At 39.3% G+C, this 25,970-nt stretch overlaps 1 protein-coding gene across 2 annotated transcripts in view; it reads left to right on the top strand.

The window, feature by feature from the left end:
• Positions 1-19,138, top strand: part of RDH10 (retinol dehydrogenase 10) — a 28,289-nt gene extending 9,151 nt beyond the window's left edge. For both annotated transcript variants that reach the window (XM_048940868.1, XM_048940867.1), the window contains exons 3-6: positions 10,299-10,397; positions 11,810-11,955; positions 12,292-12,423; positions 14,248-19,138. In XM_048940868.1, the coding sequence (XP_048796825.1) occupies positions 10,299-10,397; positions 11,810-11,955; positions 12,292-12,423; positions 14,248-14,371 (501 nt within the window). In that variant the 3' untranslated portion in view covers positions 14,372-19,138. The remainder of the gene's footprint in view (positions 1-10,298; positions 10,398-11,809; positions 11,956-12,291; positions 12,424-14,247) is intronic.
• The last annotated feature ends 6,832 nt before the right edge of the window (positions 19,139-25,970 follow it).

Below are 25,970 nucleotides of genomic sequence, written 5' to 3'. Positions count from 1 at the left end.
GAATATTTACCTGCTAAAACTTTTTTTTTTTAGACATCTTTTTTTAGGAAGGACAGGGAGAAGTATTTCCACTTTGAATTTTAAAAATGTCTTATCTCCATGTGCTTAAAAAATACTGTTCCTCATTCAGTGATTTACTTTGTAGTAAATGGGAGCCTTCTTTTAGGGTTTTAGCTTGTTTCTAAACAAGCTCTAAAGCTGAATTTTCATTCAATTGCAATGGTTTCTGCATTTTTTAGTTTCCAGTAAATTAGACTACTGAGTGAAGAGAGAAGCTCTCCTCCTAATCCTGTATGTTTTTTGGTTTTTTTTTTTTTTTTTTTTTTTGGTGAGAAATTCAGTTATGGTGCAATTACTTTCATTTTTTTTTTTTAAAGTAATTGATTTGAAACAATGGCCTAAGTTACGGAGTGGGGAAGGGTGAATGTAGTGACTCAGTTTTCATACTCATGCAGATATTGCACTGCAATAACAGTGCTGTGGAGCTACTGCCTTAAGGTATGTAAAGAAATCAGAGACTATATATATATACTTTTTTGGTTTAGCCACATCTTCAAAAGTCAGTTACGTAAATTGTAAAACATGAGTGATGACCTCATATTTTCCCTAAGTACTGTTCTCTAGTAATATTTGGAAAGATGCAGACTAAAATATTAAGCGTTACTAAGTATTCCAGAGCATGACTAAGCTTATGGCAAGCTGGAGAAGAATGTGTATTTGGAAGTTGAATTGCGTTCCTGTTCACTGAACAGAATATTCTGAACTCTTATCTAATAGCTTTTCTAAAATGAATTTGTTGTGTGGATTTTTCACTGACTCACAGTGGCATGTTTTCATTTTTTTGGTCAAGATTATCAAATAGCTGGCAATAAATAACTGCTCTCCAAATGGTTGGACATTTGCTACAAACTTGTGCTAATGAAGGTGAGGGACTGATGTGTTTGTTACACTAATGTCAACATTGCTCTGAAATACCACGAATCCTTTGACTGGGCCATTTGTCAGTATATAAACAAAGCAGAATTTCTAGTCATTTGACTTCAACAGGGCTTAAACCCAGCTTTTGTGGAAAGAAGTAGCCAACTGTTATCTTCTGATATTGCTTGACCAGCAAACTCTGAAGTAACTTTAAATTTGGCATTTGGATAAATGCAAGTTAGATCTTTACTGACAGATATGCATATGGAAGAAGATAATGTTGATAGTGCTGTCTACTGAAACTGCAACTTAAGTCCTTTAGCTTCTTACAGTGGTGGTGGAACTCTGTTAGTTTTGAATATATGAAAAGCTCAGATGCTAATATGATTGTTTAAAGAAAGCACATCCTTCTGCTTGAAACTGCATGTTAGTTTTCAGAGACTACTGCCAACTGTGTAGCACTTGCCTTAAACTGAACATGGCTTGATAGTGGTTATAGTCTGAAAGCGTATTGAAATATTGTTTGTAGACAATAAACATCAATCTGCTTAATGAGATATCTTTGGGCAGGTGGAAAGAGTTCATCTTTTCAGCATAATGACTTCATCTGAAAGCTTGAGTTCTCAGCTTGGTTATGTCTTAAACTTGTGCTGACCAGAGAACTCTGCATGTATGTGTTTGTTCCCAAGTTCCAATAGACATTTATCATGTTTGTTTTGCAATGTGAGGCAGAACTAAATGTATAGCAAGTCTCCAACAGCCCTCTTACCATGCTATCTAACCTACTACTAAAACTTTTCAGCTTTTAAAATTTTAATTTGGCATTTGGAATGCACAATCACTGGCAACCTATGTTCTGCACTTCTGCCCTGCTTGAGGAGATAAACTCTTCCCCTTGTTCATTGCTAGCTGTTGAGAATCCAGTATGATTGTACTGTCTGAGCCTTAAAAGCCATTGAAATTCAGTGCAGGCAGAATTGTCTGTGAGTGCTCTGAATGAATACCTTTAAGAAGCTGGCAAAGGAGTATAGTCAGTGAAAGGTTTCTGATAGAAGGGAAGCATCATTTTATTTTTGAAGATAACACAATATGCATGTGTCCTGGATTCAGCTGAAAATATGTTAGTTCCAGAGCACACTCATCTAGGTGTCCTGTGCTGCCTTACCTTACTGGACTCACTTTTTCCAGTTGAAGGGTCTTTAGAAAGGAGAAAGAGTGGAAGTGGAAAAGATGCCTTTTTAGAGTGGAGAATGTGCTCCATTATTTATAGCTACATGAAATCAAAGATTTGCAAGAAGTGAAGAGCCCTAACTGTACAATAGGTGATTTAAGTAGCAGTATATACTGATGCACATATATAAAGCAGTTATGCAAGCCATATCTGTAAGTACAGATAAAGTAAATAAGTTTATATGCATGTATGGTAGAATATATACAAGCATGTCCATGAGAAGCAGACAGATGCTTCCACAGAAATGACTGGTGCAGCGTATGCTCTTTAGGAAGACCAGACACTTAAATAGAAGTCTTGACATCTGTGGGTGGAAATAATTTTAAAAGCTTTAAAAATCTACAACCCGTTTCTTCTCAGTAGGAAAAAATACAAAAGATCTTGGAGCAAAAAGATGGAGACTGCATACCAGTAACATGAAAGCCCTAACTTCCACTTGCTGGTATAGATTAACAGGGGTAGTTCAGCTTGAATGCCCAGAAAGCATACAAAGCAGAGGCTTCTCTTTTTTTTTTTTTTTTTTTTTTTTTTTTTTTTTTTTTTAAGTGAAACATTCTTAAGGAAAAACTGGGGCCACCTTTTGGCTGTGGTACATGTACCTGAAGTACATGCCCTTAAAGGTGTCTAAAGTGCTGCTCTGGTGTTGAACACAAAGAAAAGGTTTGTGTAAGGCAACTGGGACTTTGGTTAGCTCTAGATTGCCTTAAGGCTTAGGGAACAGTGGAATTTCCATCTTGACTCTCAAGAAGAAAGCTTCTGAAACAGGAATTCTGTTATTTAGGTAGCATGCTTGAGTACTTACCTACACGTCAGAGTAAGGGGAGAACAAAGCTGTTTTCTGTTCCAGTCCTGGTTATGCAATTTGGGATAATATCACAGGAAATGAAGCCCTTAAACGAAAGGGGAGGGAGAGACAATGTAGTGACATGATAAGTTAACAAAAGTCTCTGTTGCAAGGTCCTTTCCTAAGCACTTATCATATTCTACTGTCTGTATACACAACCCTTTTCCAACTAAGCCCTGTTAACAAACTATACAAAAGACAATTTATCCTGGCTATGTTCAGTTGTCCTAGGCTTGGCATAATTAGTTCTGGTAGTAAAGAGTGGAAAACAATGATTAATGACTGAGAGATAACTAGTGTATTAGTTTCCTGTGATTTTTTTTTTTTTTTATTAGCATTACTTATCTTATCTTTACTATCTATGCATTGTAAACAGCTTTCTGGCACTAAGTTTTGATTAAGGAAACTACTTTATTCAGTTTCAGCTTTCTTCTGATACACTCAACGTGAGTTTATTCAATGCAAGGGAAACTACCACAAGAGCTGGAAACACTGGAAACAGTGGTAGCTATTGATATTGAAATTTCAAGAAATTTTGTTATGGCACCCTAAAAGTACTACGAATGCAAAACAATGTAGAAATGTAATTATGGACTGTAACATACTTTTATTTAGCAAATTGCGTGATACGTTTTTGTAACTACTAACAAATCCACTTATAAACCTCAATAAAGGAAGTTTTTTACAGATATGATGCTTCTTAGCTGATTGTGTCTCTTGAGAAGCAAAGGATTTTGTGGATGGATCAGCCATGAGAGAGGAGAAAGCAGGAGCATTAATTACTGATACAAATTAATTAAAAAAAAACTCCAAACAAGTGATTTAAGTAATAGATTATGATTTCACTAAGCAGAGACTCTGTGTACTTCAAAGTCCTGTTTCACACAGAGTTAGAGAGAGCAAAAATATGTTTATTTCTCTGTAAATCAAATAGAGTTTAAAATTATCTGGTGTTGTCTTAGTGACTTAGTTCTTCAAAGTACTTATTTTGTTACCTTCACCTCTTAACCTGGTTGGATCTTATCTGTAGTTTCACTCTATCTACAGTTATAGGGCACACAGAATATTGGTGTGCCCGTGTGTGGCTTCACTTCCTTGCTACTTGTCATCCTTACAGACTTGTTCTTTCAGGAGCTTGTGGTTGCAAGGCAACTGTAACATTATTACTGTGCATGTGCGTTAAGCATTAACTGCTGTTGCAGTTCAATATTAAAGGAATCCCTGTGGTCCCAGAGCAGTGGGTTTTTATGTGGAGGACAAATAAAGCTTTAATGAGAAATTAAAGGTTGTGTTGCCTGCCAGGAGGTAAATAACTCAGGGACTCCTTTTGAAATGAAATATTGAAGTGCTAGCTTTTTATTTTGAATGCAAAGCCTGTTCAGATAGTTTCTTTCCATGTTTTTAATGCCACAGATGTCTGTGGCAGCTTGGCTTGAGCAAGACAGTCAATCTCATATAGAAAGATCTAGGCGTGATCACCTGTGAACAATCCAGAAAAATGCGTGGCTTTTTTAATTCGTTACTGTATGAAAATTACATAATTCTGACTTGTTTTTCACAATAGTTTATTGAGAATAGAAACTGAAGATCAGAAATAGCACTGATCTCTACAGCTATTTAAATATTTACTTAGACAGTGGCTAATTATCCCGAGGGGGCCCAGTGCTTCTTGAAACCAGCCAGCAGAGACATCTGAGGTCCTTTCAAGTTGAGGCACGATTTTGGTCCCTTACATTTGCAAGGTCAACAATAGTTGTAGACTGGTATCTGCCCTCTGTAGTCAGCCTGTTAACACAGCCATGTCTGCTGTGCTGTGTGGTTTCTCTAGTATCCAGTTCAGGACTTTTGATGTAGTCTTTGCACAGTTAATAATCTCACCTTAAACTAATATTTTGGAGATACTTGTGTAGTGGAATTTAAGGGTAGGGATATAATACAGAAAAAGTAATTAAGTGATGGTGCAAATGTCAAACTATTGTGCTCAGTTCTCTTGGAAACAATTGAAAAATAAAAGGAAAACGAACAGTTAAATCCAATCTTGTAATGGTATGCTTTGGTGTGTGAGAAGGCATTTTTGGATATTGTAGCCTCTAATGTGAATAAATGCTCCTTTGAGCGTTACACTGTTCTAGGGTATACTTTCAAGACTCTTCTAAAAATATTTGGCAATGGCTTTTGTTGTAATGCTGTAAATGAAGTTTTACCCCGTGTTTATAAAATGTACTTAAAGTGGTTATCTTCTGAAATAAGAGCGACTATATGACTATAGTTGAAAATAACTTGAGTATATTTAGTGACAAGCTTGCCATGGTTTTTTTCTGCCTTTTAGGTGCCTCACTTTTCCTTTCAACGTGCAGGAGTGCATTACTGCTATTCTATCCAGTATTGAGAAACCTCCATTAAGACTTAGGCTGCCACAGACAGTTTGCAGAACAGTTGGATGTTCTCTTTTGTCAGACTTCCATACCTTACTTTCCAGTTATTGGAATGAAAAGAAAGCTGGGGCATGTGATAACTTCTGAGTTTTACCCCATGGCAGCCATGTGCTGTCCTGCATGGAAGGAGAACCTGCAGTGCTGTACTGTGGTCCACAAAGAAAGGGAAGAATGTAAAATCAAATGTCCGCACAAGGCAAAGAGAAGATGGAGGTGCATTTTAAATAGAAACCGGAACTTTTTTTTTGTCACTGTCTCCACTGCTTCATATTAATGCTTTCATGTTATTAGCCATGGTAGCAGGCTGTTGTGACTTCTGCTACCTTAGTTCCAAGCTTAAATAGAGTCATCTAGATGGGTCTGTGACTAATGTCACCAACTCTGCCTTGTGGATCTGGCTGAAAAGTCTTTAACAGGAAGATTAAACAACAACAACAAAAAAGCAGTTACCCAGATGTACCTATTAATACTGTTATGCATCTGGCTGCTCTGGCAGTCAGGAATAGCTGTGGCTTGAGTAAAATCATTATTTGTTACACCAGCATGCTACTCTTGTGGATTAACATCAGCAATAGCCAAACTTGCCTATTCCTATCAGCCCCTGAAAAGTAACTACACTCTATCCACCTTATTTGAAGGGATCATGTGGAAAATAAGCTATCCCTTTGGCATAAAGGAATTTCTGCCTTTATGTAAAGCAGCTTGTCCGTGCTATCAGAATAGTTGTAAAGGCTGGTTGGGTGTTGATGAAAGGCAGAAAGTATGGGAAAAAAAAATACTATATTGAAAAATAGAAACTTTAAAGGATCTTGCACATCGCTCCCTGCTTTATTTGTTTCTTTAATATAAAAACAAGTCTATAAACATGAGGTAGCGTGTGCTTTTCCACTTCGGTGTGCTTTGTTCATTCAGTATTCATTGTTTCAAGCTGCATACATCTAACATTGTTTTCTATGTAGGCTTGCTTTCTACTTTAAGAATAATTACTCCAAAATTTAATTAAAAAAATCACTTTCCCAAACAGGGTATTTCTTCATATTCTCATTTGCTGTATTTAGGCTAATTTGTCTTGACATTGCAGCTGTGCTGTTCTTTGTGTTGCACAATCTTTTGAGTTTTGTTTCATTAAGAATGGAACTAAAGAATTTGGGGAAGGGGAGGGAAGAAGTGCTAGACTGTTAGAAGTTAATTTGCCGTAAACCAAAATGTTGAGAACAGATTACGAAAGCTATGAAGTGACATGTAAATGCTTGTTCAGTTTCACACTTACGAGAAATAAGTCATTAAAGCTGTGTGCACATGGAATACATGTTACAGCTACTGGGAATAGTTCTTATATATTCAGAAGCATGGAGGAAATTGCTTAGAAGGTTTGAAATTGGTCTTTTGTGGAGCCTGAACATAAAAATTAAACAGTCTCAAAAGCAAACAAACAAAAGAACTAGCTCTGCTCTCTGTTCAGAGTAGCTTCTTACAATCAGTCTGCCCTACCTACCTACCAGTTCAGATTTATCTAATCTAAACTGCAGATTAGAAAACTTGTTTGTTCAGTACTTTGGGTTTTTTTTCTGTTTTTCTAGGAGAGGGGGAAATAAAAGAGCAATTCTGAGTAAAGAAGATGCTTAACTTTAAATTTCTTGACTTTGAACACCGTGCATCTTTCCTGATTCCTCATAGCATAATTCCTTTCATCTACTGTACTCTCTGGTTTATCCTCTGTGTTGAAAACTGTATGACATTTGTCATTAATAAAAGACCTCACTTCAACTTGAACCACTTAAATGATTTTAGTTATATGTCTTCCTCCACAGCTGTGAGATGTAAAACTGAAATTAAAAGATCAAACCTGAGGCAGATAGTTTGATTAAATCATTTCAGTTAGTTTGGGGGCCTGGTTCTTGACCTCTAATGTCGTGGACAATACCACATTTCTTGCGTCGTATTTTCTAATGCTTTTTTTGGCGGAGGATTAGTGTGTCCACGCGTCACCTCAGAAAGCCCATGTGGGCTGTGCTACCTGTTCAGACAAATGCCAGATGGGAAGGCCACCCAAGAGGCATCTTGCCCCTGAAACAATCGAACTTTGAACTGCCTTCTCAGCATCACGACAAGCACAGAGAAGATGTCAGGTCTGGTAGGCAGATGTAGCTAAAGCTGAAAGAAACTAGAAACAAGAAACTAGGTTGGTCTGGTTTATGTACCAGACAGAAAAACTGGGGACCAGGGTATGGAGGAAGCTGCTTTGATCAACGAAGTAGACTGTGCCAGAAGCTCAGTAAGAACACTGATTTATTTGGGGATTGCTTATACCACGGAAGAGAATAACTTCACTTTGGGATTGTTTTTCCCAGCAAGAGGAGGTTGGGAGGAGCAGTGGGCAAGCCTTACTCTGAGACTGAAAATGTGTCCCCCAATAGGGTGTGTCTGCCTCTCGCCATGCGTGTTTTTAAGTACTGACTCCCAGCTGCAGCAGATGGCTGGAGGATGGCAGCACCAAGGTGACTTACTATTATCTATTTAGCTGAGGTGTTGATAGCTGACAGCTGTGTTTTGTACATTTTTGACAGTGCAACTATCTTTACCAACTGTAAGAGTAGGTAATAATATGGATTTACAGACACAACTACAATTCAGCGTATTTCCTCCACAACTCTCAACAACAAAGATGAAAAGAAAGAAGATGACAATATAATAGAGAAGACAAAAAAGAAAAGAAAACCACCCCAAAAGCCTAAAGATGCACTTTCCTGTTGAGTTTCTCCTATGAGATAAACATTGTCTATGCCTTGGATGTGGTAGGACAAAAAATCTGTTGCTACTTTTTTCTGTCTCCCCCCCTCACCTATTGAGGGACAAACTCCAAGGCTAGTGCCTCTTTCTTTCTGTAGTTCCTATGCTTTGCAGGCATGGCTTCAGTCTGTGTTATCACAGTTTCTGGCAGTGTGGGGTGGCAATCAGTCATTCCAGTGTGATGTGGACAGATAACTGAAACCTAAGTGAAAACTGCTGATGGAACTGACTAATGCTATGGAGGGGAGTAAATTGTTAGCAGGACTGAACTGGGTGCTCTGATGTCTCTGAGGAGGTTGGTGTGGAAGGCATGGGCCAGTGTACAGTGGTCAGTGCTGTGGGGTGACTGTGGAGAAATAATGTACTGTATAACTTGAGGAAAGTGAAGCTTCTTACCTTTTTGAGACTGTGTTACCTCGTGATGACCAGGCAACATGGGAAGAGAGGCTGAAACTTCATGTGCCTGGCACAGATTAGTTTAACAAGTGAACTAAATTCTTGTCTGAGGCTCTATATAAGAGGTTTAGAGATCCCTGCCACGAGGAAAGAAACAAATGCAAGACAGCTTGCTCTCAGACTATATTTTATAATTAGCTTCATTATACAGTTATGACAGAATCTAGGAGTTATATGAATCAACAGTAGAAAAGGCAAAGAGTCAGGAGGTCTGTTAATCTTCTATCATCTGCCAGCTATCCAGTGAAAACACTCTTTTGTGTGGTGTTAGGAGGTCTGGATTAGTCATTTAACACCTGCAGGCAAATACGCTGTACAAGAACATGTGAAAATCATTAGAGCAAAACTATCCTGACATCTGTGATTGGAAAATGCAGACAGCATAAGAATGGAATTAGATGGATTCAGATGTAGCTTGCATGTCTCTTTAACAATGCAGCTGACAAGATTCAGACCAACAATTAAGCAAGCAGCAAATACTTCAGGGGCATTTGCATACTCTGGGTTTGGATCCAAATTACATGGGAAAACTTGGTTTCTGGGAGGACAAAGAATTAGTAGTTCTGCTTGAGTTAGAATGGAATAGAAGCTTTGCTATGAGTAGATTTATATATTAACCACACATTTGTGGTTAACATACATTATCTGAAATTCTTTGGCAGCTTAAAAGCGTTCTAGTATAGTATGCTGATTACATACAAGCAGAAGTAAATAAGAACTGAGCAAACCATTTTACTACATAATTGAGTTTCAGCATATATGATGTTCTGCTTGATGTTATATAAAAAAATGTTAGTGTGAGTTGGCTTCAAAAAGAGATGAGAAAGCTAGATATTGTAGTAGAGGTGGTCTTCTGAGAACTGCCTTCAATTTATCACTTAAAATTTTATTTTTTTAAAGGTGTTTAAGCAAACAAACTTTGAGATAATCAGAGTGGTGGTTAAAAGCACTCATAAGGTTTCATCTCGACACTTGATTTTGTTTTATCTTTGAAACCCTTCAGATATGGAATTAATGATGGATGTATACATCTACTTTTAATTAGAGCAATGCTAATGGATACTAATAAAGATGGAAAGCAGTTCAAACTAGCAGATGTTTAATGCATTTTGTATGTGAAAGGTAATATCAACAAAACATCTGCCTCTCAGGTATTTCGTTATTGTAAAATGCACAGGGTAAGTTAAGTGGATAAAACCAACCATATCTAGCTGAGAAAATACATTATCAATAATTAGAACTGGTAATTGGCACTGATCTTAACACCGAAATGCTGCACAGAGTAATTAAACACTTTGCATTCCTTTTTCTGTCTTAAAAAAAAGTGACCTCCATTTTAGGTTCAAATTATCTCTTTCTGATAACTAGTCTCTTGCAGAAAAATAAACATGTCTGAGCTCAATTGATCTTTTAACCTTCGCATTTCTGGAGATACAATCATTGCTGTCTGAATTCACAAACTTGCTATAGATTCTCTGTTGGCATTTTTGAAAAACCAAGGAATTCCATATCTATGCAATGATCTTCTAACTTCGTTATCATAAACTGAGGTAAAGGTTTTGAACACTTATAACTAATGTAGTAGTTCACCTTTTTTTTCTTCTTTGTTTTATTTATTTTGTAGACGACTAAAGCCTTCCTTCCCAAGATGCTGGAAATGAATCATGGACACATTGTGACAGTTGCAAGTTCTTTGGGACTGTTCAGTACTGCTGGAGTAGAGGTTTGTTGAATTGTAATAATCTGGCTTTTTTTTTTTTTTTTTTTTTTTGGCTTACAATAAGGTTTTTTTTTTGTATTAGCAGCTCAAGAAAATAGTCAAATCTTCAAAGGTATTTGGAGATTACAGTAATATGGATACCAAATCATCTAACATCCCTCTGTGAGTGGGATCCACAGGACTGAAACAGACACCATACCTGTGCACTTGCCACATGGATTCATTCAGAATGCTAATGATTGTTGAGTAGCCTGGTAACTACTGGTAATTCCAAAGGCATCCAGCTACCCATTACTGCCAAGAAATGTAGTGCTAAGGCTGAAGTCAAAGGCAAGGATTTTTGAAAAATCTTGTTTTTTATTTCCTTTTTTTTTTCCATGAGGAAATGGCTACCTACTTTCCTTGCAGAATAGGTGGCTCACATGCCTTACTAGGCTCCAAGTTATAAGCAGTAGGTCATCTAGGACCTGGCAGCCATTTGAGAACACCAGTTCCTGTGACTCGTTTGATACACAAAACTAGGTAAGGATTAGAGCATATTAGCTTGCATTTTGAGTCATTAGTACAAATGCAAGTGGAGACAAAAATCATTCAAGTAGTGAAAAAGAATAAGTCTTACAGAATAATGGTCATACTACCTTGTAAAATGCAGGTTTTTTGTTTTTGTTTTTTTTTTCTTTTTTTTGCATATTGTTTAGGCTGAATCCAGAATCTTAAACTGCCCTGTTTTGTTTTGTTTTTTGTTTTTTGTTTTTTTTTTAGCAGAAATGAATTAAGCTGGTGTAAGTTAAAGCTTTTTTTTCAATGTATTTTCTTTCTTGAGAATTCTTGAGAGAATTTCCTTGATGATGGGTGTGGGTACATCCAACTGAAAACTTGGATGTTAACTGCTGTCTCTGCAATTATTTTTGAATTTGGAGTATTTTATGAGATAAGCAAACTATACAATTTTCTAAAATTAAATATATAATACAACCAAATCTTTGTTATACCTTCTATTGAAACTAACAAAAAGTGAAACATTTCAGATTTCTGTACCTATGTCCTGCCATATCACTAGGCTTCTTCAAATCTGACCCCTATGTAGTATTAGATTTCTCAGTCTTCCATTCCAGCATTTGATATTAAGCAAACTGGTAAACAGAGTAACTTGCCATACAAACCTGCCTGCTTCAGAGACTTGATTCCAAGTTAATCTCATACATTCAACTTTTCTGTTTTCATGATTCTGTGCTGATTGCTTTAAAATTGAAGTGACAGATGAGTTGATGTGATGCTGCATTCAGTGGGTGTCTTTTGTTGTTGCTATCTAAGTTTGTGTAGAGTCGCATCAAATATGCTTTGGCTTTAAACATGATTCATATCTGTCCCTTTTAAGGTGCTATTTTTTTTTCCCTTGTTCATTGCCAACACAGGATTATTGTGCTAGCAAATTTGGAGCTGTAGGTTTTCACGAGTCTTTGAGCCATGAACTGAAAGCTGCTGAGAAGGATGGAATCAAAACAACTTTAGTCTGCCCTTATCTTGTAGATACAGGAATGTTCAGAGGATGCAGGATCAGGTGAGTAAAATTTGTCTTCTTTATGTTTGTAGTTTTATAAAAATATTTCATGGTAATTTAACCTCATTACCATAAGAATATTAAAATAAATATTATGTCTGTTTGCATGTGTTAGTGTGATCAGTAGTGCTGACCCCAGAAAGGGACTTTCTGAATTTCCTTTGTCCCATGGTCCTTAGCACAAATTTTGACCTATAAGTGAATAGTGAATACAAAAGTTGAAGTATTTGTTCTTTGCTAAGGCATTCCAAAAGCAAAAAAAGTGAGTTAATATACTCTCTGAGGTTGGCAGTCTTTTATGTATCTTGATTAATCAGCCTTAATCAAATATTTCAGAAAAGAAATTGAGCCTTTCCTTCCACCATTGAAACCAGAATACTGTGTGAAGCAGGCTATGAGAGCTATCCTTACAGATCAGCCGATGATCTGCACGCCTCGCCTCATGTATATGGTCACCTTCATGAAAAGGTAACATCTGAGATGCCTGTTTAGTTGGCAATACAAGCAGCAGAATGCTAGTGAAATATGTGAACATGTCCGCTTTCTAGATTTAAACACTCTCATATACAGGCCGTAGGTGCTGTTCAGTCATAATTCCTGTCTCTTGGCTCACATAAGTGAATATTGCCTTCTTGGGAAGTTCCATAAAACTGTGATCCTATGCGTTGTCATCAAAACATCCTAGTTTTGAATGTCTATTATCTTCCATTCTCATTAGATTTATATTCTCTTCAACAGACTTTTCTTCCATTTTGTGAGTTCTTTTTATTTAGGAATGGGGGAATAAGGAAGCTTCCAGCAAAGGAACCTGTGTCATTTGTGTCTAGGATGAGTATGGAGGAGGCCCTGCCCGCAGATTCTCTAGGACTTGCATCAATACAGTAAAAATCTGCATGTTCAGAGCCAAATTGCAGAGTCTGTTTGTGGAAAAAGTTATTTAAAGGAATCATCTTCTTTTATTCTGTCTAACACTTCAGGTTTGGGATGAGAACTCTGTAACTAGCCTTCTATTTCAGTGATGCAATGTAATACAGGAGTTGGCTCACTTCCACTTATGCATCATCACTTGCATGCTAGTTTGTAAAGAACAGTTTCACAGCTGTATGGATTTTTCTTTTTCTTTAACCTTAAGTGTGTAGTAGGAACCTTTAAAATCTTGCAGTCCTGTGAGAGATGGTTGAAACTGAGAGCATTGGGATTTTTGCTGTACTTGCAAAGCATTTGTTCTCTCCTTCAAGTCTCTCCTGGTGGATAGGGTCACCAAAGACGAGGGAGGACCTTGACTGCTCTCATCTTTGCTGGAAGAGAGTATGTATGTGTTTCTTCTGCCAGCAACTTGAGAACACTACAATCTTTGAGCTAGCTTCAACCAGAAGCTCAGAGGGTGCTTCAGTGCTCTCTGCACAAGCAGTGCCTCCTGCAACAACAGTCACATCAAAGGCCCTTGGGGTTTTCTTGCATTCAACACTTTAGCTTCCAACAGGGAGATCAAAGCTTCTGCATAATCCATGCCCCAGGCAGCCGCACTTAGATCAAAGGCCCTCCAGTGGCTACTGCACAAACAGTACTACTGCCAGCAAGGACACCTGTACCAGTGACATCTATTTCAGTGATCCTTACTCCTAATGCCTAGATTCTGTGCATTACTTTCCACTAAATGAGTGTCTGTCACACTGTTTCCAGAGGCTGAAGAGATTCCGTCTTAGTCCTTTGATAGAACTCCTATTATCCTTGAAATAAAAGTAGTATATAGGAAGGAGGGGAGGGTCTGTAGTCAGATATTCATCTCATTTTACCTCTTGGAATTTTATCTGAAGGGGGCAGAGAGGAAATTGCTTTCTTTATTTCAGACCTCTTTTTGAGGATGGGTGATTGAGTTTAGAATACGTGTAAAAGTTGTTAGACATCTGATGATCAAAGAATTGCATAAACTAATACTAATTCCAAATTAGATTTTTCTAAATGTGATGACTTCTGGCACTACTTTTGGTTGTTAGTAGACTTTTTGTGGTGCACTTTGCACAGGTTTGTGAAGAACAGCAGAAAATGTGTTCTAAGCTGATAGCTGGTGAGCAAGTAACTTCTTCCTCCACCTTTATGCCTGCTTGTATGGCTGGGTCTCTAGAATTTCAATTTTCTCAGTAAAATGTCCTGGAAAATACTTTTACCAAACTGTCTTAGGAAACCCCTGCGATGGCTAGTATGTTTCATTTGAAAGCCCAAGTACATAATAAACAGGGCGTTTTTATTTTTGTGCCATCTTTTAACAATTTTTTAACTTGTGTTTTGCAGTATTCTGCCCTTTGAAGCAGTTGTATGCATGTACCGGTTTCTGGGAGCAGACAAGTGTATGTACCCCTTCATTGCTCAAAGGAAACAGGCTACAAACAACAATGAAGCAAAAAATGGAATTTAACACTGGTTCGGATGGACTAACGTTTATAGGTGAATATGATAATGTTACCTGAGTGAATTGTGAAGTGCACTTGCATCTAAGAGATGCAAAAAGTCATCATCTTACTGTGGCATTCTCTTGGGTCCTCAACCTGTGTATTGAACTCTAAAAATCAATGTTTTTTAATATACTGTAAATAAAACTGACTAGAGTACTTGGAAAATGTGATAGGTAAACAAGGTGAATTTACAATGTAGCTGCCACCATTGTCCTTTAGAATCTCACTGTATGTACAGTAAACTAGTCATACTACTTCTTGTAGGGATGCACTGTGTGATATCTCTTCCTCAGCTTACCAAGATTTATAAAAGCTGTCTACAACCAGAAGATGCAATGTCTCAGAAGTTGTTCATTTTTCCCTACAGTGTTTGGTAAGGGGCAGGGAGGGAAATCTTTATATTTAAGCTACTGCTTATGCCCTTTTAGCAAATTCAAGGACAGTTTCTGACTGCATCTCTTTGCTTGTTAATCCAAGCTCTCTAAAGGACACATGGCCAGATTGTGGTGTAATTCTCTTTTGTACCAATAGTGTGTATTCTATTTAAACAAAGATAAAATTTTTTGAAATTTCTGCAGATTCAAAGGCAAGTGAATGTATCAGAAATACATTCAAACTTGTACTGGGCATCTGGCTTTCTAGGAATGCAGTCAGTAATTTAAATCGACTTTTTTTCAAGTCACTTGATTTGAAATATGCTCTGTTCTGTTTCCCTCTATATATGTCCGAGTCCAGTCTGCTGTTATGGACTATGTTTCTTTTCGTAGTACTTATTTCCGACAGAGTTCTCCCACCCCTGAGGAAGCTGTTGTACTAAATTTCTGTAACTGGACTTGTGCCTAAAAGACAAAGCAACTCAGCTGAGATACAAACTGTTTATGTAACTGCTGGTCATATGCCAACTATTAGCAAATGAAAAATAGAGTAACGCCTGATGCAACTTTACATGTGGAGTATGGAAGGATGTAAAGATTTTTTTGAGTTGTACTCACATTGTAGAACAGCAAATGACATTTTTACAGTATTTTTTGTAAAGCGAACAATTTTGTGCCTTGAATTTGGTAATCTGTATTAGTGAAGCATTGTAAAAGTGAACTTCTACCTCTGTATCTTAATGTATACCATCCACTTGTAAACTACTATTGGACAAATTGTGATTACTTTTTTTAGGATGTCTTGTTACATAGTGACCAATGCCTGTGGTTATTAAAGTGAGCCACCTTTTCCTTAAATCCGTGATTGGAATGCTTCCTTGAAAGACTAGTTCAAGCTACTTGTGCGTGCTCCATAGCTCTTTATCATCAACACAGTTCACATACTTATTGCTCAGTTCCTGTGTCTGCTTTGTCAACTACAAGGTTTAGTCTAATCTCTTAAGCATTAGTAAGTACTGTGAAATTAGGCTTCAGGAGTTGACAGGTTTTTTTTTTCTCTCTAGTTTCTAACCTGGTCAATGTAGTAATTGGTCAGTGAGCATCTGAAGAGTTTTGGTTTTCTATAGAGCTTAATTAGATATACATAAAAATAACCTAGTGTGGGTGTGATTTTTAAGGGATTAAAAAATATTTCAGTGCAGTTGCAGTTACTACTTATTACATGTGCATAGCATACATACATTGGTTTTTATTTTGTATGTTTGGAAAATAGTGTTTTAACTAAATCTTTTAGAAATTAGTTTAAAGTAGATGAAACTGTTTACATTAGCCCTTTTTCCAAATTCCATCCTCTTGAAAATGACTCTTAATTTGACCCTAGGGAAGTAATTAACTTCATGTTCTTGCAGCAAACTCACTAAGAGTAAGTACAGCAAATTTCATTCCATTACACAGCATAATTTTAATGCACTTTTTTCCCCCTCTAAGGTGTTTTAATCTATATTGCTGTCTGTGACTGAGAAGCAGATTTTATAGTTGATATTGATTCCCAAAACACGTAGTAGTCTGGCAGAAATGGAAAAATAAAAAGCTGACCATAATACGAAGTTCCTGTGAAGCATCATACCATTTTATGAGAATAATAGACCAACTTAAAAAGCAAATTTCAGGGTTTGTAGAGTTCTACTTCAGTAAGTAGATACGTTATCATACTGATTTCTGTGAGCTCAATACTATCCCAGAACATATGGTTCATCTCTCTGTTTGAACTGTTTGCCTCATGGTTGGTGCCCTCTGTGAACTGAGGCTCATGGTTGGTGCCCTCTGTGACCATGTTTCTAAAAGTATTCAGACCCTTAACTCCATCTCCTGTTCAATAGTCAATTAGCTGCATGTAGAGAAAGGAGATAACAAATGCCATGTAGATCTTAGAAGAATTGCCTAAGTGCTTGTCAAGAGGTCCTTTGAGATTAATCTTTTATTTTTCTAGTTTGTCAAGTAATATCAAAGTTATTGCAGACAATGTCCCCAGAGACAGCATAACTACTGATTTAGCCCAACTGATAGCATGCCTTGCAGAATGCTACACTGTGCTTAAATTCAATTCAAGCTTCACATTAAACAAATTCAAAATGTTAGTTTCTCCATTTCAGGGAAAAAAAAAAAACTGATTTGGAAACAGTTTTGGAACTTCTGTTAACTCTGGCTGTACCTTAAAAGGAACAGAACATTAGAAAGGTTGTCATTCATCCAAGAAATTTTTTTGTTGACTTCATGTCTTTCCAGTTGCACAGGTGCTGCATACAGAGCAGGAAGTGACGACTTGTGACTTGGCTTAGATTGTCCTGAACTGCTGTAAATACCGTGTCACACTCAGAGCTTCCTTTAACACTGGGATCAGAAACTATGACAATTACTGTGTAAATAGATCAGATTAGAAGTTTTAAATTAATACTGTAAATATGCAACTTGATATGGGAACATTTTCCTTCATTCTGTAGGACATTACCTGTTACACCTAGGTGAGCAAATGCGACATACCTCTGGGTAACTGTCTGTCTTTGTCATGCTGTAACAACCAGCTGGAATAAGCAGATCATTGAACATTTCACAGAAGGCTCCTATCTTAACAATGCTAAGCTTGTAGTCATGTAAATCAGGTATCCAAAGATCATTCTCTAGAACTGCTTTCCTAGTACACAGGACAAATCACACCCTCTACTTGGCACATCTACAGTGGCACTTATGGGTTAACAGTCAGTGGAGAGAAATAGGCACTACCTGAGTTAGGCTCTGGGGATTTTTCATCCTGTTTTAGTTGTGTGCCTATATGAGGATTGGGTACTTTCACTATGGAGGAGCTGGATTCTTTCTCACTAAAGATGTTTGGCTAGCTAGTTGAGACATTATCATCTGTTTGGTCACAGGAATGGTGCCTTTGGAGTTTACACATGTTCCTTTTAAACTGAAGCTTGAAAGGTATGAGATAACACTTTTTTCTCTCTAAGAAATAAGCTTTCTTGCATTTGGTCGGTGTTAAGTATTTGTGTACAGACAGTTACTGCAGTGTAAATGGTATGTCAGAAATGTATTCTCACAACCAGTTCTATCTCATGGTAGCTTGCTCTTTGGCTTACACTTTGAGAATTTGTCTGTAAACGTCTACACAAATAGTCCTTTAAAGCCAGGCTGTGTTTACTGGTGCCCAGTGCCAGGATAAAAGAGCAGCAGGCACAAACTTGAGCACAGGAGACTGCCTCTGAAGATCAAGAAAAAATTCTGTGTGGCGTGGGTGAGAGAGCACTGGTACAGCCTGCCCAGATGCTGTGGAGTCTCTTCCTTAGAGTTTTTCAGAGCTGCCTGGACATGGGCCTGGGTGCCCTGCTCTGTATGTCCGTGCCTGAGTGGGGGTTGGTCCAGATGGATCCAGACGTTCCTTCCCATCTCAACTATTCTATGATTCTTCCAGACAGAAGGGAAGGAGCCTTCATTCTGGTTAGTAGACGTGCAATGGAAGTGAACTAGCATCTCTTAAGGGCTGGGCCATATAGGAAAGAAATCTACAGTAATTTGAATCCACTCTCAGTGAACCAATTAATGGCAAACAGAGCCTGGATTAGTCTCATAAAATTATGAGCAAAATAAGAGCCTGAAAGCCTAGACTTTCCTTCTGTAGGGCTGATATATCTGGGGGAGAAAACTCACTGCTGTAAAATCCAAGCTGTTCTCAGAGTATTCATTCTCTTCCACTCCCCAGCCTTTATAAGAAGTATGCGGTCACTGGGCTTCTAAACTGGGTATACCCATTAGGTAATCCGAGTGAGAAAAGGCAAATTTAGGCTTTAAATATCTTCAGTTTTGGTGTTAGCAATTTCTTGTACCATGTACATGTTGGTTACTTTGTGTTTTAATTTCTTTGCAGATTGGAGCACCAAACTTAGATGCCTACTGTAGTTCAAGTAGTTCTTTCCTCACATACAGTTAGGCCTGGTCAGGTGGTGAATCGTTAGAGCACAGTAAACGTATACCTTACCTTACATCATATAAGTGGTGCAGAAGATCTGTTGCTGAGATAACCTAATCAGGAACCATATCCTCTCACTTCATAATGAATAAATACTCCAGGAGCAACCTTTGCTCTCCACATTCAAACACTGTCACAAACTGTCATAGCTTATGTACGTGGGCAAACCCTGAAAAGCCTTTTCTTTATGAGGAACTTGGGGAATTCAGAGGAATCAAAGATGTGTAGCTAATGCACATAAATTAAAGGATTATACCTGATCGCTATGGCTCTGAACATGTGCATCTGCACAAGAGTTTAATGCCTATTAAAGTGTTAACTTAACCTCTCAATTTGATTCCTAACTTTTCTCAGCGTCTCTGAGTAAACAGTTCTAAGCATCTATTTAACAAAAACAGATGATCACAATGTTAAGTGGTAATCCATTATGTACTTAGCTGCAGAGTCTGTTTCTGCCCATTAACGCGTAAAACCTATGTTTCCTGAGTACAGAAGCTTGGGGCTGTACTCACTGCTTGCAAGTCCATACTGCACAAGAAAGAAAGAAAACTGTCTATCCCATGCAGAAGCTTTTCTCAGTGCCCCCAAAACACAGTTAGGCAGAGCTGGTTGATGAGGGCAGTTGATTTAAGGCTGACATTGTCAGGAAGCTCCTAACCCTGAATGCCAGGTGTTTAGTCACACAGCTGCTCCTCTTCCTTGCAAAAAAAAGGAAAGCTGAGAAGTCCAGGGGCAGTCCCTGACAAAGTTAGAAATACACTTACAGAAATCCTCAAAACCTGGTATCCTAAATCAGTCTACCATGATTCAACCTGGCCATTAAATGCTGATGTATGTAGTGGCAGAAAGTCTGGTTTATCGTGCCATCAAAGGAATGAAGAAATCCGTACTAACTTTATTTAAACATAGTTTAAGTGGACAACCCAAATATTTAAAATAACTTCAGAAACTGCATTACAGCTTGCATACTTACCTAACTCCTAAATACTGGCTATACACAAACAATTCATCTCTTCCACAAAAATTAAAAAAAGCTTTTGAACTAAATGATGAATGCACAGAAGTCATGATCATGTGTGTGTGTGCATAAGTTAGATCATCAGGATGTTTTTTCCCCTCCCTAAACAGGGCTACTGTAGCTCTTAATGAAGAAGCTGCAATGCGTTTTCAAAAACAGTTCCTTTAAACACAGCCTGACCAAAAACTGCCCTCAACATGTTAGCCTGTTCTGACCAAAAACATTTCAGCAAGCAATATGCCTGTCCCAGTGTCTATGGCACTTTGATAATTGGAGCCTTTCTTTCCTAATCCAATTACTGATAAAAGCTGCTGTGGCACTGAGACACTGGGATCAGCTCAGAGCCATTAGCAAAGCCAGTTGCTGCGTCCAGGGACAGATTTTTGATAGGAGAGGAAGAATGGGGTGCTAATATAGCCTTAGGGGTTTCTTCTCCATACCCCATGTTAGCAGCTTCGTGCACACACAGCACTCGGCCACATGCTGACATCAGGTCCCCATTGGATCGCAGCTGCAGCCAGCCATTGTCCCAAGGACACTGCCAGTTCTTGTCCACACACATCCCAGCTCAGAAATTACTCTGGGATGACAGTGCTTACATGTATACACTTACATGTCTTGTGTGCATGCACCTTTATATTTTGCAACAAGTGTAAACTGTTCTGGCTTCATTTAAGCAAGATCAACGCTCTGGAAACCAGGAATATAGACCTTTCCAGCTTTTTTGGACAGGTACTCCTGGCTAGTTCAACCTCTGACATGTAATTTGAGGAATGTCCTGTCAGCAGAAAGATCAGAGTAGAGGGTGGAATTAAGGTCTTCTAAGTATTCCCAAATCAACATAGTGTCATTTCTCTTCCTTTTATGGGTATCTGTATGGAGTTTTCATCACCAGCTCTTACCATGTTGCTTCTACTAATTCAACCTTGCTTCTGGTAGAAACAGTGGGAGCCCTAACATGAATACATCTCCAAGGGACCAGTGTTTCCTCAAAGCCTCAGCTTTCCCAGGGCTTGCCTGTGAACTGCAGTGCTTGATATGCTGAGGGCTGCCAGTTTCTTGTCCAACAAGTGCTCACAGTGGTGGGAAATAAGCACAAGGCAGATGACACTGAGGCTTCCAGTGGAGGGATCATAAACCAGAATGATCCAGCAAAAACACTGATACATGGATTTTCTCATCTCTCACTTGTATCCACAATCCAAACAACCTGATAAGAAATGCCAGCTTTTCTCCGCTTGCAGAGAGTCAAAACAAAAATCATTTAAACAATTGTTCTCCTTATTTTTTTTCCAAACTTACAGAAGCAACCATTTCTCTGATTCTTTAACTAACAGTTTTGACGTGTAAAGGTAACGTGTAGCTCACATAATACATCATCTCCTAGCATGTGCAAAATAAGGCAGTTCATTAGTCTCACAGCTAAACTGGGAATTCCTGAGGAATACTAGTATGGTTCTGAAAATTCAGATTGCTCAAGTGATAGCTCAGACTGACTGTTCAGGTGTAGTATTCTTTTACATCCTTACTTTGTGTAGCAAAGCCAAACAAAGAGAGCAATTAGAAGGTGTGTAAGTGTCCTTCCTTGGCAGCAGAACAAGCTAAGCTCTCCATAGTAATGCCAGGTGTAAGAGAAGTTTATAAGCTTTGGGAGTAAGTTTTAAAAAAAAGTTGAAATATGTTTTAATATGGAATCTTTATGTATAGGTAGAGTACTTACAAGCCACAGCTGTTGGAGGAGTTTTCTAAAGAAAATAACTCATTTCACTTCTACTGAAGAAGAATCATAGTGACTTTCAGCAAGCCACTGTCCATCTCAGGATGGGACTTGGACCAGAGCAGTGAATGGAAGGAAGTTATGCCCAAGTTATCCATTGCTAAAAAAAGAGGCAAGACTTTATCTGGAATGAGCAAGTACAATAGACCTGGAGGTCTCAGAGTCTCCAAGAAACAGCTTTTAACTTTCCCTGGCTTTTTGGTATTATAAATATCTGCAGTCCCTTGTGAAGATTCTCCTCTGAAGACCTAGAGCATCTAATATGAGCAGTCAGGTCAGCCAAGGCAGCCCCTTTTTACCGAAGGGCAAAGCTGCACTTGGAATTCCACGACCCTTGAGCTTGTGAGACCCAAGTTTCTTGTTTTCTCAAAAAAACATATTTTCATTTTTGCCTTCCTCCTGATGTTTGAATGATCAGATGTGGAGATGCTGTCAGTGTTCCTGGGATTCACCTTGGGAAGCCGAGCCTTTGTTACTAAATATTTGGAATTGGACCTAAAATTATTCTCTCACTGGGGACTCATAACACAATCTGCTGCCTTGAAAATTCTTACACAAAACAGCTTGTGGGACTGGGATGGCTGGGAAGCGGAGAAACTAATACGGCACTCTGGGCCAGAGGGAACAAGGCAGAGCAAAAGCTAAAGCCCCACTGGGAAATTCATTAACCACGGCTCCTACAGCTGCTGTAACTTCCTGTTCTGTCACTGTCTGGAGTTTTTCCCCAACTCTCACTCCCTGAAGATAATCCCAGTGTCGTGGTCAGGACTGTGAGGCCTCTCACCTGCCAAGGTGCCGCATCCTCACCCCTGTCCCTGCTGGGCTGCTGGGTCTGGCCCAGGGGACTGGAACTGACTGACATGGCTGACCGCGTCAGCCTCTGGAGGGGAAAAGGAAGCTATTTACCATCATTCTCGTGCTCTTGCTTCTCTCCCAGCCTACGCTGGGAAGTTTCAAGCACCCAAAAAAGAAGTGGGGGTGATATTTACCACACACAGCGGTGATTTTTCTTGCCCAAGCTTCTGGTGTTGCTGCAGCTGGAGAAGCCGTCCTTTTGTCCACAGCCCTTCAGCTGGACAAAAGCATCTTTAGCCACAGATGAGAAAAGCAGGGGGCACGTACCCTGACACCCTTCTCACCTGGCAGAAAGGGGGTGAGAGAACACAGGCATGTGAGCAGGAGCACACAGAGGTGGTCAGGTACTAAACAAAGCTATCCTGAAGATTGTGAACCAATCCTTCTGCAGCATATATATTGTCTTCCTCTGCCCTCAAGAAGAGGACAGCTACTGTCCCACCTCCTTACAAAGCTGGAGTGGAACTGAGGCCTTTGGCAGGGCTGGCTGTGCTGCTGTGTGGGCTGAGTCTGCTTTGGCTCCTTCTGTCCTTGCAAGAGCCAAGAAAAATATTCCTGACACACCCAGTGCACAATAAGCACCAGGCTGGCATTTGGCACTTGCACAGATGAGTCAGATGGCAGGGATGGGGCAGGGGCAGTACTGTGTGTCCTCGTGGTGAAGAACTCCTGGATCTATTGACTTCTCCCCAGGTGAGACCTTCTCAAGTAGAAAGCATTCAGGGGTGGGAGATCCTCACCTCCCACCTATAAGGAGGGCAAAGCAGTTCACTGGTTGGAGGGACGCAAAGATGGGCATTCTATGTGCCACCAGTACCCCAGTCTCTGAACAACACGCTTGAGAAATGCCTCAAGTCCAAGTTCTGCCACCATAGACCACAGCCATGGTAGAACTGATCACTTTTCAAGGATCAAGGCTGTTAGGCCAGATTCATCACCCAAAGCCATCCAGGCAGGCTCCCATCAAAATCAGCAGGACTCACTGGGAGAGTGGAAGCCTTCTCTGCTGGAACTGCCACCATCTGTATGCCTCTTTTATTTCAATTTCTTTTTAAATAGCCCCTTGGCCTGGTATCAGTCTTAACCAGATAAGTCGTTGGCTTTCTACCTGATGCCCTGTGGAAGGGCCCCACTGCTGATCTGCTTTGTGTGTTCCATGTCCATGCCCAGTGCTGCGGAAGGGCAGCTGAGATACAAAGGGAAAGAAATCGTAATGGCTGCAAAAATCTGCCCACAAACAGTGCTTCATCCATCTGTGTCCATCCATTAAATCATGGCCCTCTGCATCTGAATGCATCAATGTATTGTTCAAGTCTATAAATTCCTAGTGAAAATTGTCATTCATATCTCACATGCCACTAAACAAAAATGGTTTACTTGTCCTGTGGTATCATCTTGCTTCTTTGCAAACCTTTATTGCATGGCTACCTCTGTCTTCTTCCTTATGTAGTCATGCTGCACTCATGCTGCACTAGATCAAAACACGGGTTTTCATCTTGGACTAGGTCTTGGAACATGTAATTTACCTCACTTGAACACTTCATTTACCTACTACACCGACTTCAGAGATGTAACTACTGCATCAGCTTCACAGATCAGGTTTGCGGATGTATTTACAAAGAGCAGTGATTGTTAGCAAAAACACACAAGGTAGACTGGCATTTGAATGCAGAATTCAAATACAGAGAAACAAATTTATAGATGTCTACCATGCATAGAAAGCAAATCCAGCAAGCAGAAATAGCCCCCTCGTTCTCAAATCTGTATTTTGAACTGACTTTCAACCAGGTGTTTCCACTTTAATTTGATCCCAGGCATTCCTAGAGGTGATGTAAGATCCAGATCCACGAGGTAATAACGAAGTCAAGAGTTGAAAAATTATCAAGGCCTAATCTGGCAATTTAGTCCCTTGTAAATCATTGTGGTTAGTTATTGCAGGGCCATTCTTACCAACCAAGTTCTCTTGGGACTTAGCATTAACTTTGCCACCTGTTTGACTGTCAAAGAGATAAATTTCCTTGAAGGGAATCTTCCACTCCTGGCTTTATTTATGACTGGGGGGAAGAGGATGGATCAACTGGGAAACTTCAACTGCAAAGTTCTGCATGTGCTGAATGAGAAACTGATGCAATTCTTTTAATCTGTTTGATATTACACATCAGTTCCCAAAACTAAACATAGAGGATACATGTAGGATCAAGAAATTCCTCTGGCCTGTTTGCCAGACTGAAAGCTCTAATGAAATGGAGTCATTGATGCTTCTTCCTCTTTTATTTATTTATTTTTTTAAAACAATCAGACTCAAAAGTCAAAAGATCACCTCGGAGCTATATTGTAACCTCAACTGCAGGCATTTCAGAGCACCTGTGCTCTCAGCATCCCAATGGCTAATTCACAAAAGTGTATCAGTGAATTTGGAAAGCTCCTCCACTGGGAGAAAAAGTGGAGACAAACTACCAGTTGCTTCTGACAATATTTTCCTGAGTTTCTTCACTTTGAACTGATACAGCTAATAGCATCTGACTTGTAGAGAGTTTTTGGATGCAGACACCGACACAATACAGAACTTTCAGCCTTGCCTCCCCTTGTTCAGTACCCTGGATCTGCATCCAAACCACACATCTTGCTCTGAAACAAATCTGTCCACATGGCAAGCGATGTTTTTACTGCTCACTGCGGTTTTGCATGTATTTGTAATAAGTGGTGCTATATAAAACCCAGCCAATTGATGCTGCCTCTCGCAAAAGGCAAGAAAACAGCTTCTACTGCCTCTCTGCCTCATCAACATTCTGACCAACACAAAGCAAGTGGTGTAAAGAAGTCTTTTAACCAAATTTGCATAAAGTACCTCATTTGCCAGGCTTTTTTCATGTACTTATTTTGTTACTCTGTACTCTTGGAGACTGCCAGCAATGTTGGAGGCAGCACTGCGCCTCCATCAGCACAAGGGCAGAAAACTCCGTGTTTCTGTTGGCCACTTCACCTGCCCACACAGCAGAACAGCCAGCAAAGTGCTCTTTGCCATCAGGTTTTTTTTGAAGATTCGTGAGAAGTTTTAAGTGTGGAGGGGACATCCTTTCTGATAAGGAGAAAAGGAGAAATCTTCACCAAGAAAAATAAACAAAGGAACAGTTTGGTGGGAAAGAATTGGCAGAGTGAAATGGGTTACATGGGTTGATAATGATAGGACAAGGGGGAATGGTTTTAAACTAAGATGGGAGATTTAGGTTAGACATTAAGAGGAAGTTTTTCACTCAGAGGGTGGTGACACACTGGAACAGGCTGCCCAAGGAGGCTGTGGATGCCCCATCCCTGGAGGCATTCAAGGCCAGGCTGGATGTGGCTCTGGGCAGCCTGGTCTGGTGGTTGGTGACCCTGCACATAGCAGGGGGGTTGAAACTAGATGATTTTCAACCCAGGCTATTCTATGATTCTATGATTCTATAATTCTATGAGTGCTGGAAGATGCCTTGAGTGAAGCTGGGTATGTAAATCCATCCTGAGGAGCTGGAGA

Source organism: Lagopus muta, chromosome 3, assembly GCF_023343835.1.
Source record: "Lagopus muta isolate bLagMut1 chromosome 3, bLagMut1 primary, whole genome shotgun sequence".
NCBI lineage: Eukaryota > Metazoa > Chordata > Aves > Galliformes > Phasianidae > Lagopus > Lagopus muta.
This window is presented reverse-complemented; position numbering and strand designations above follow the sequence as displayed.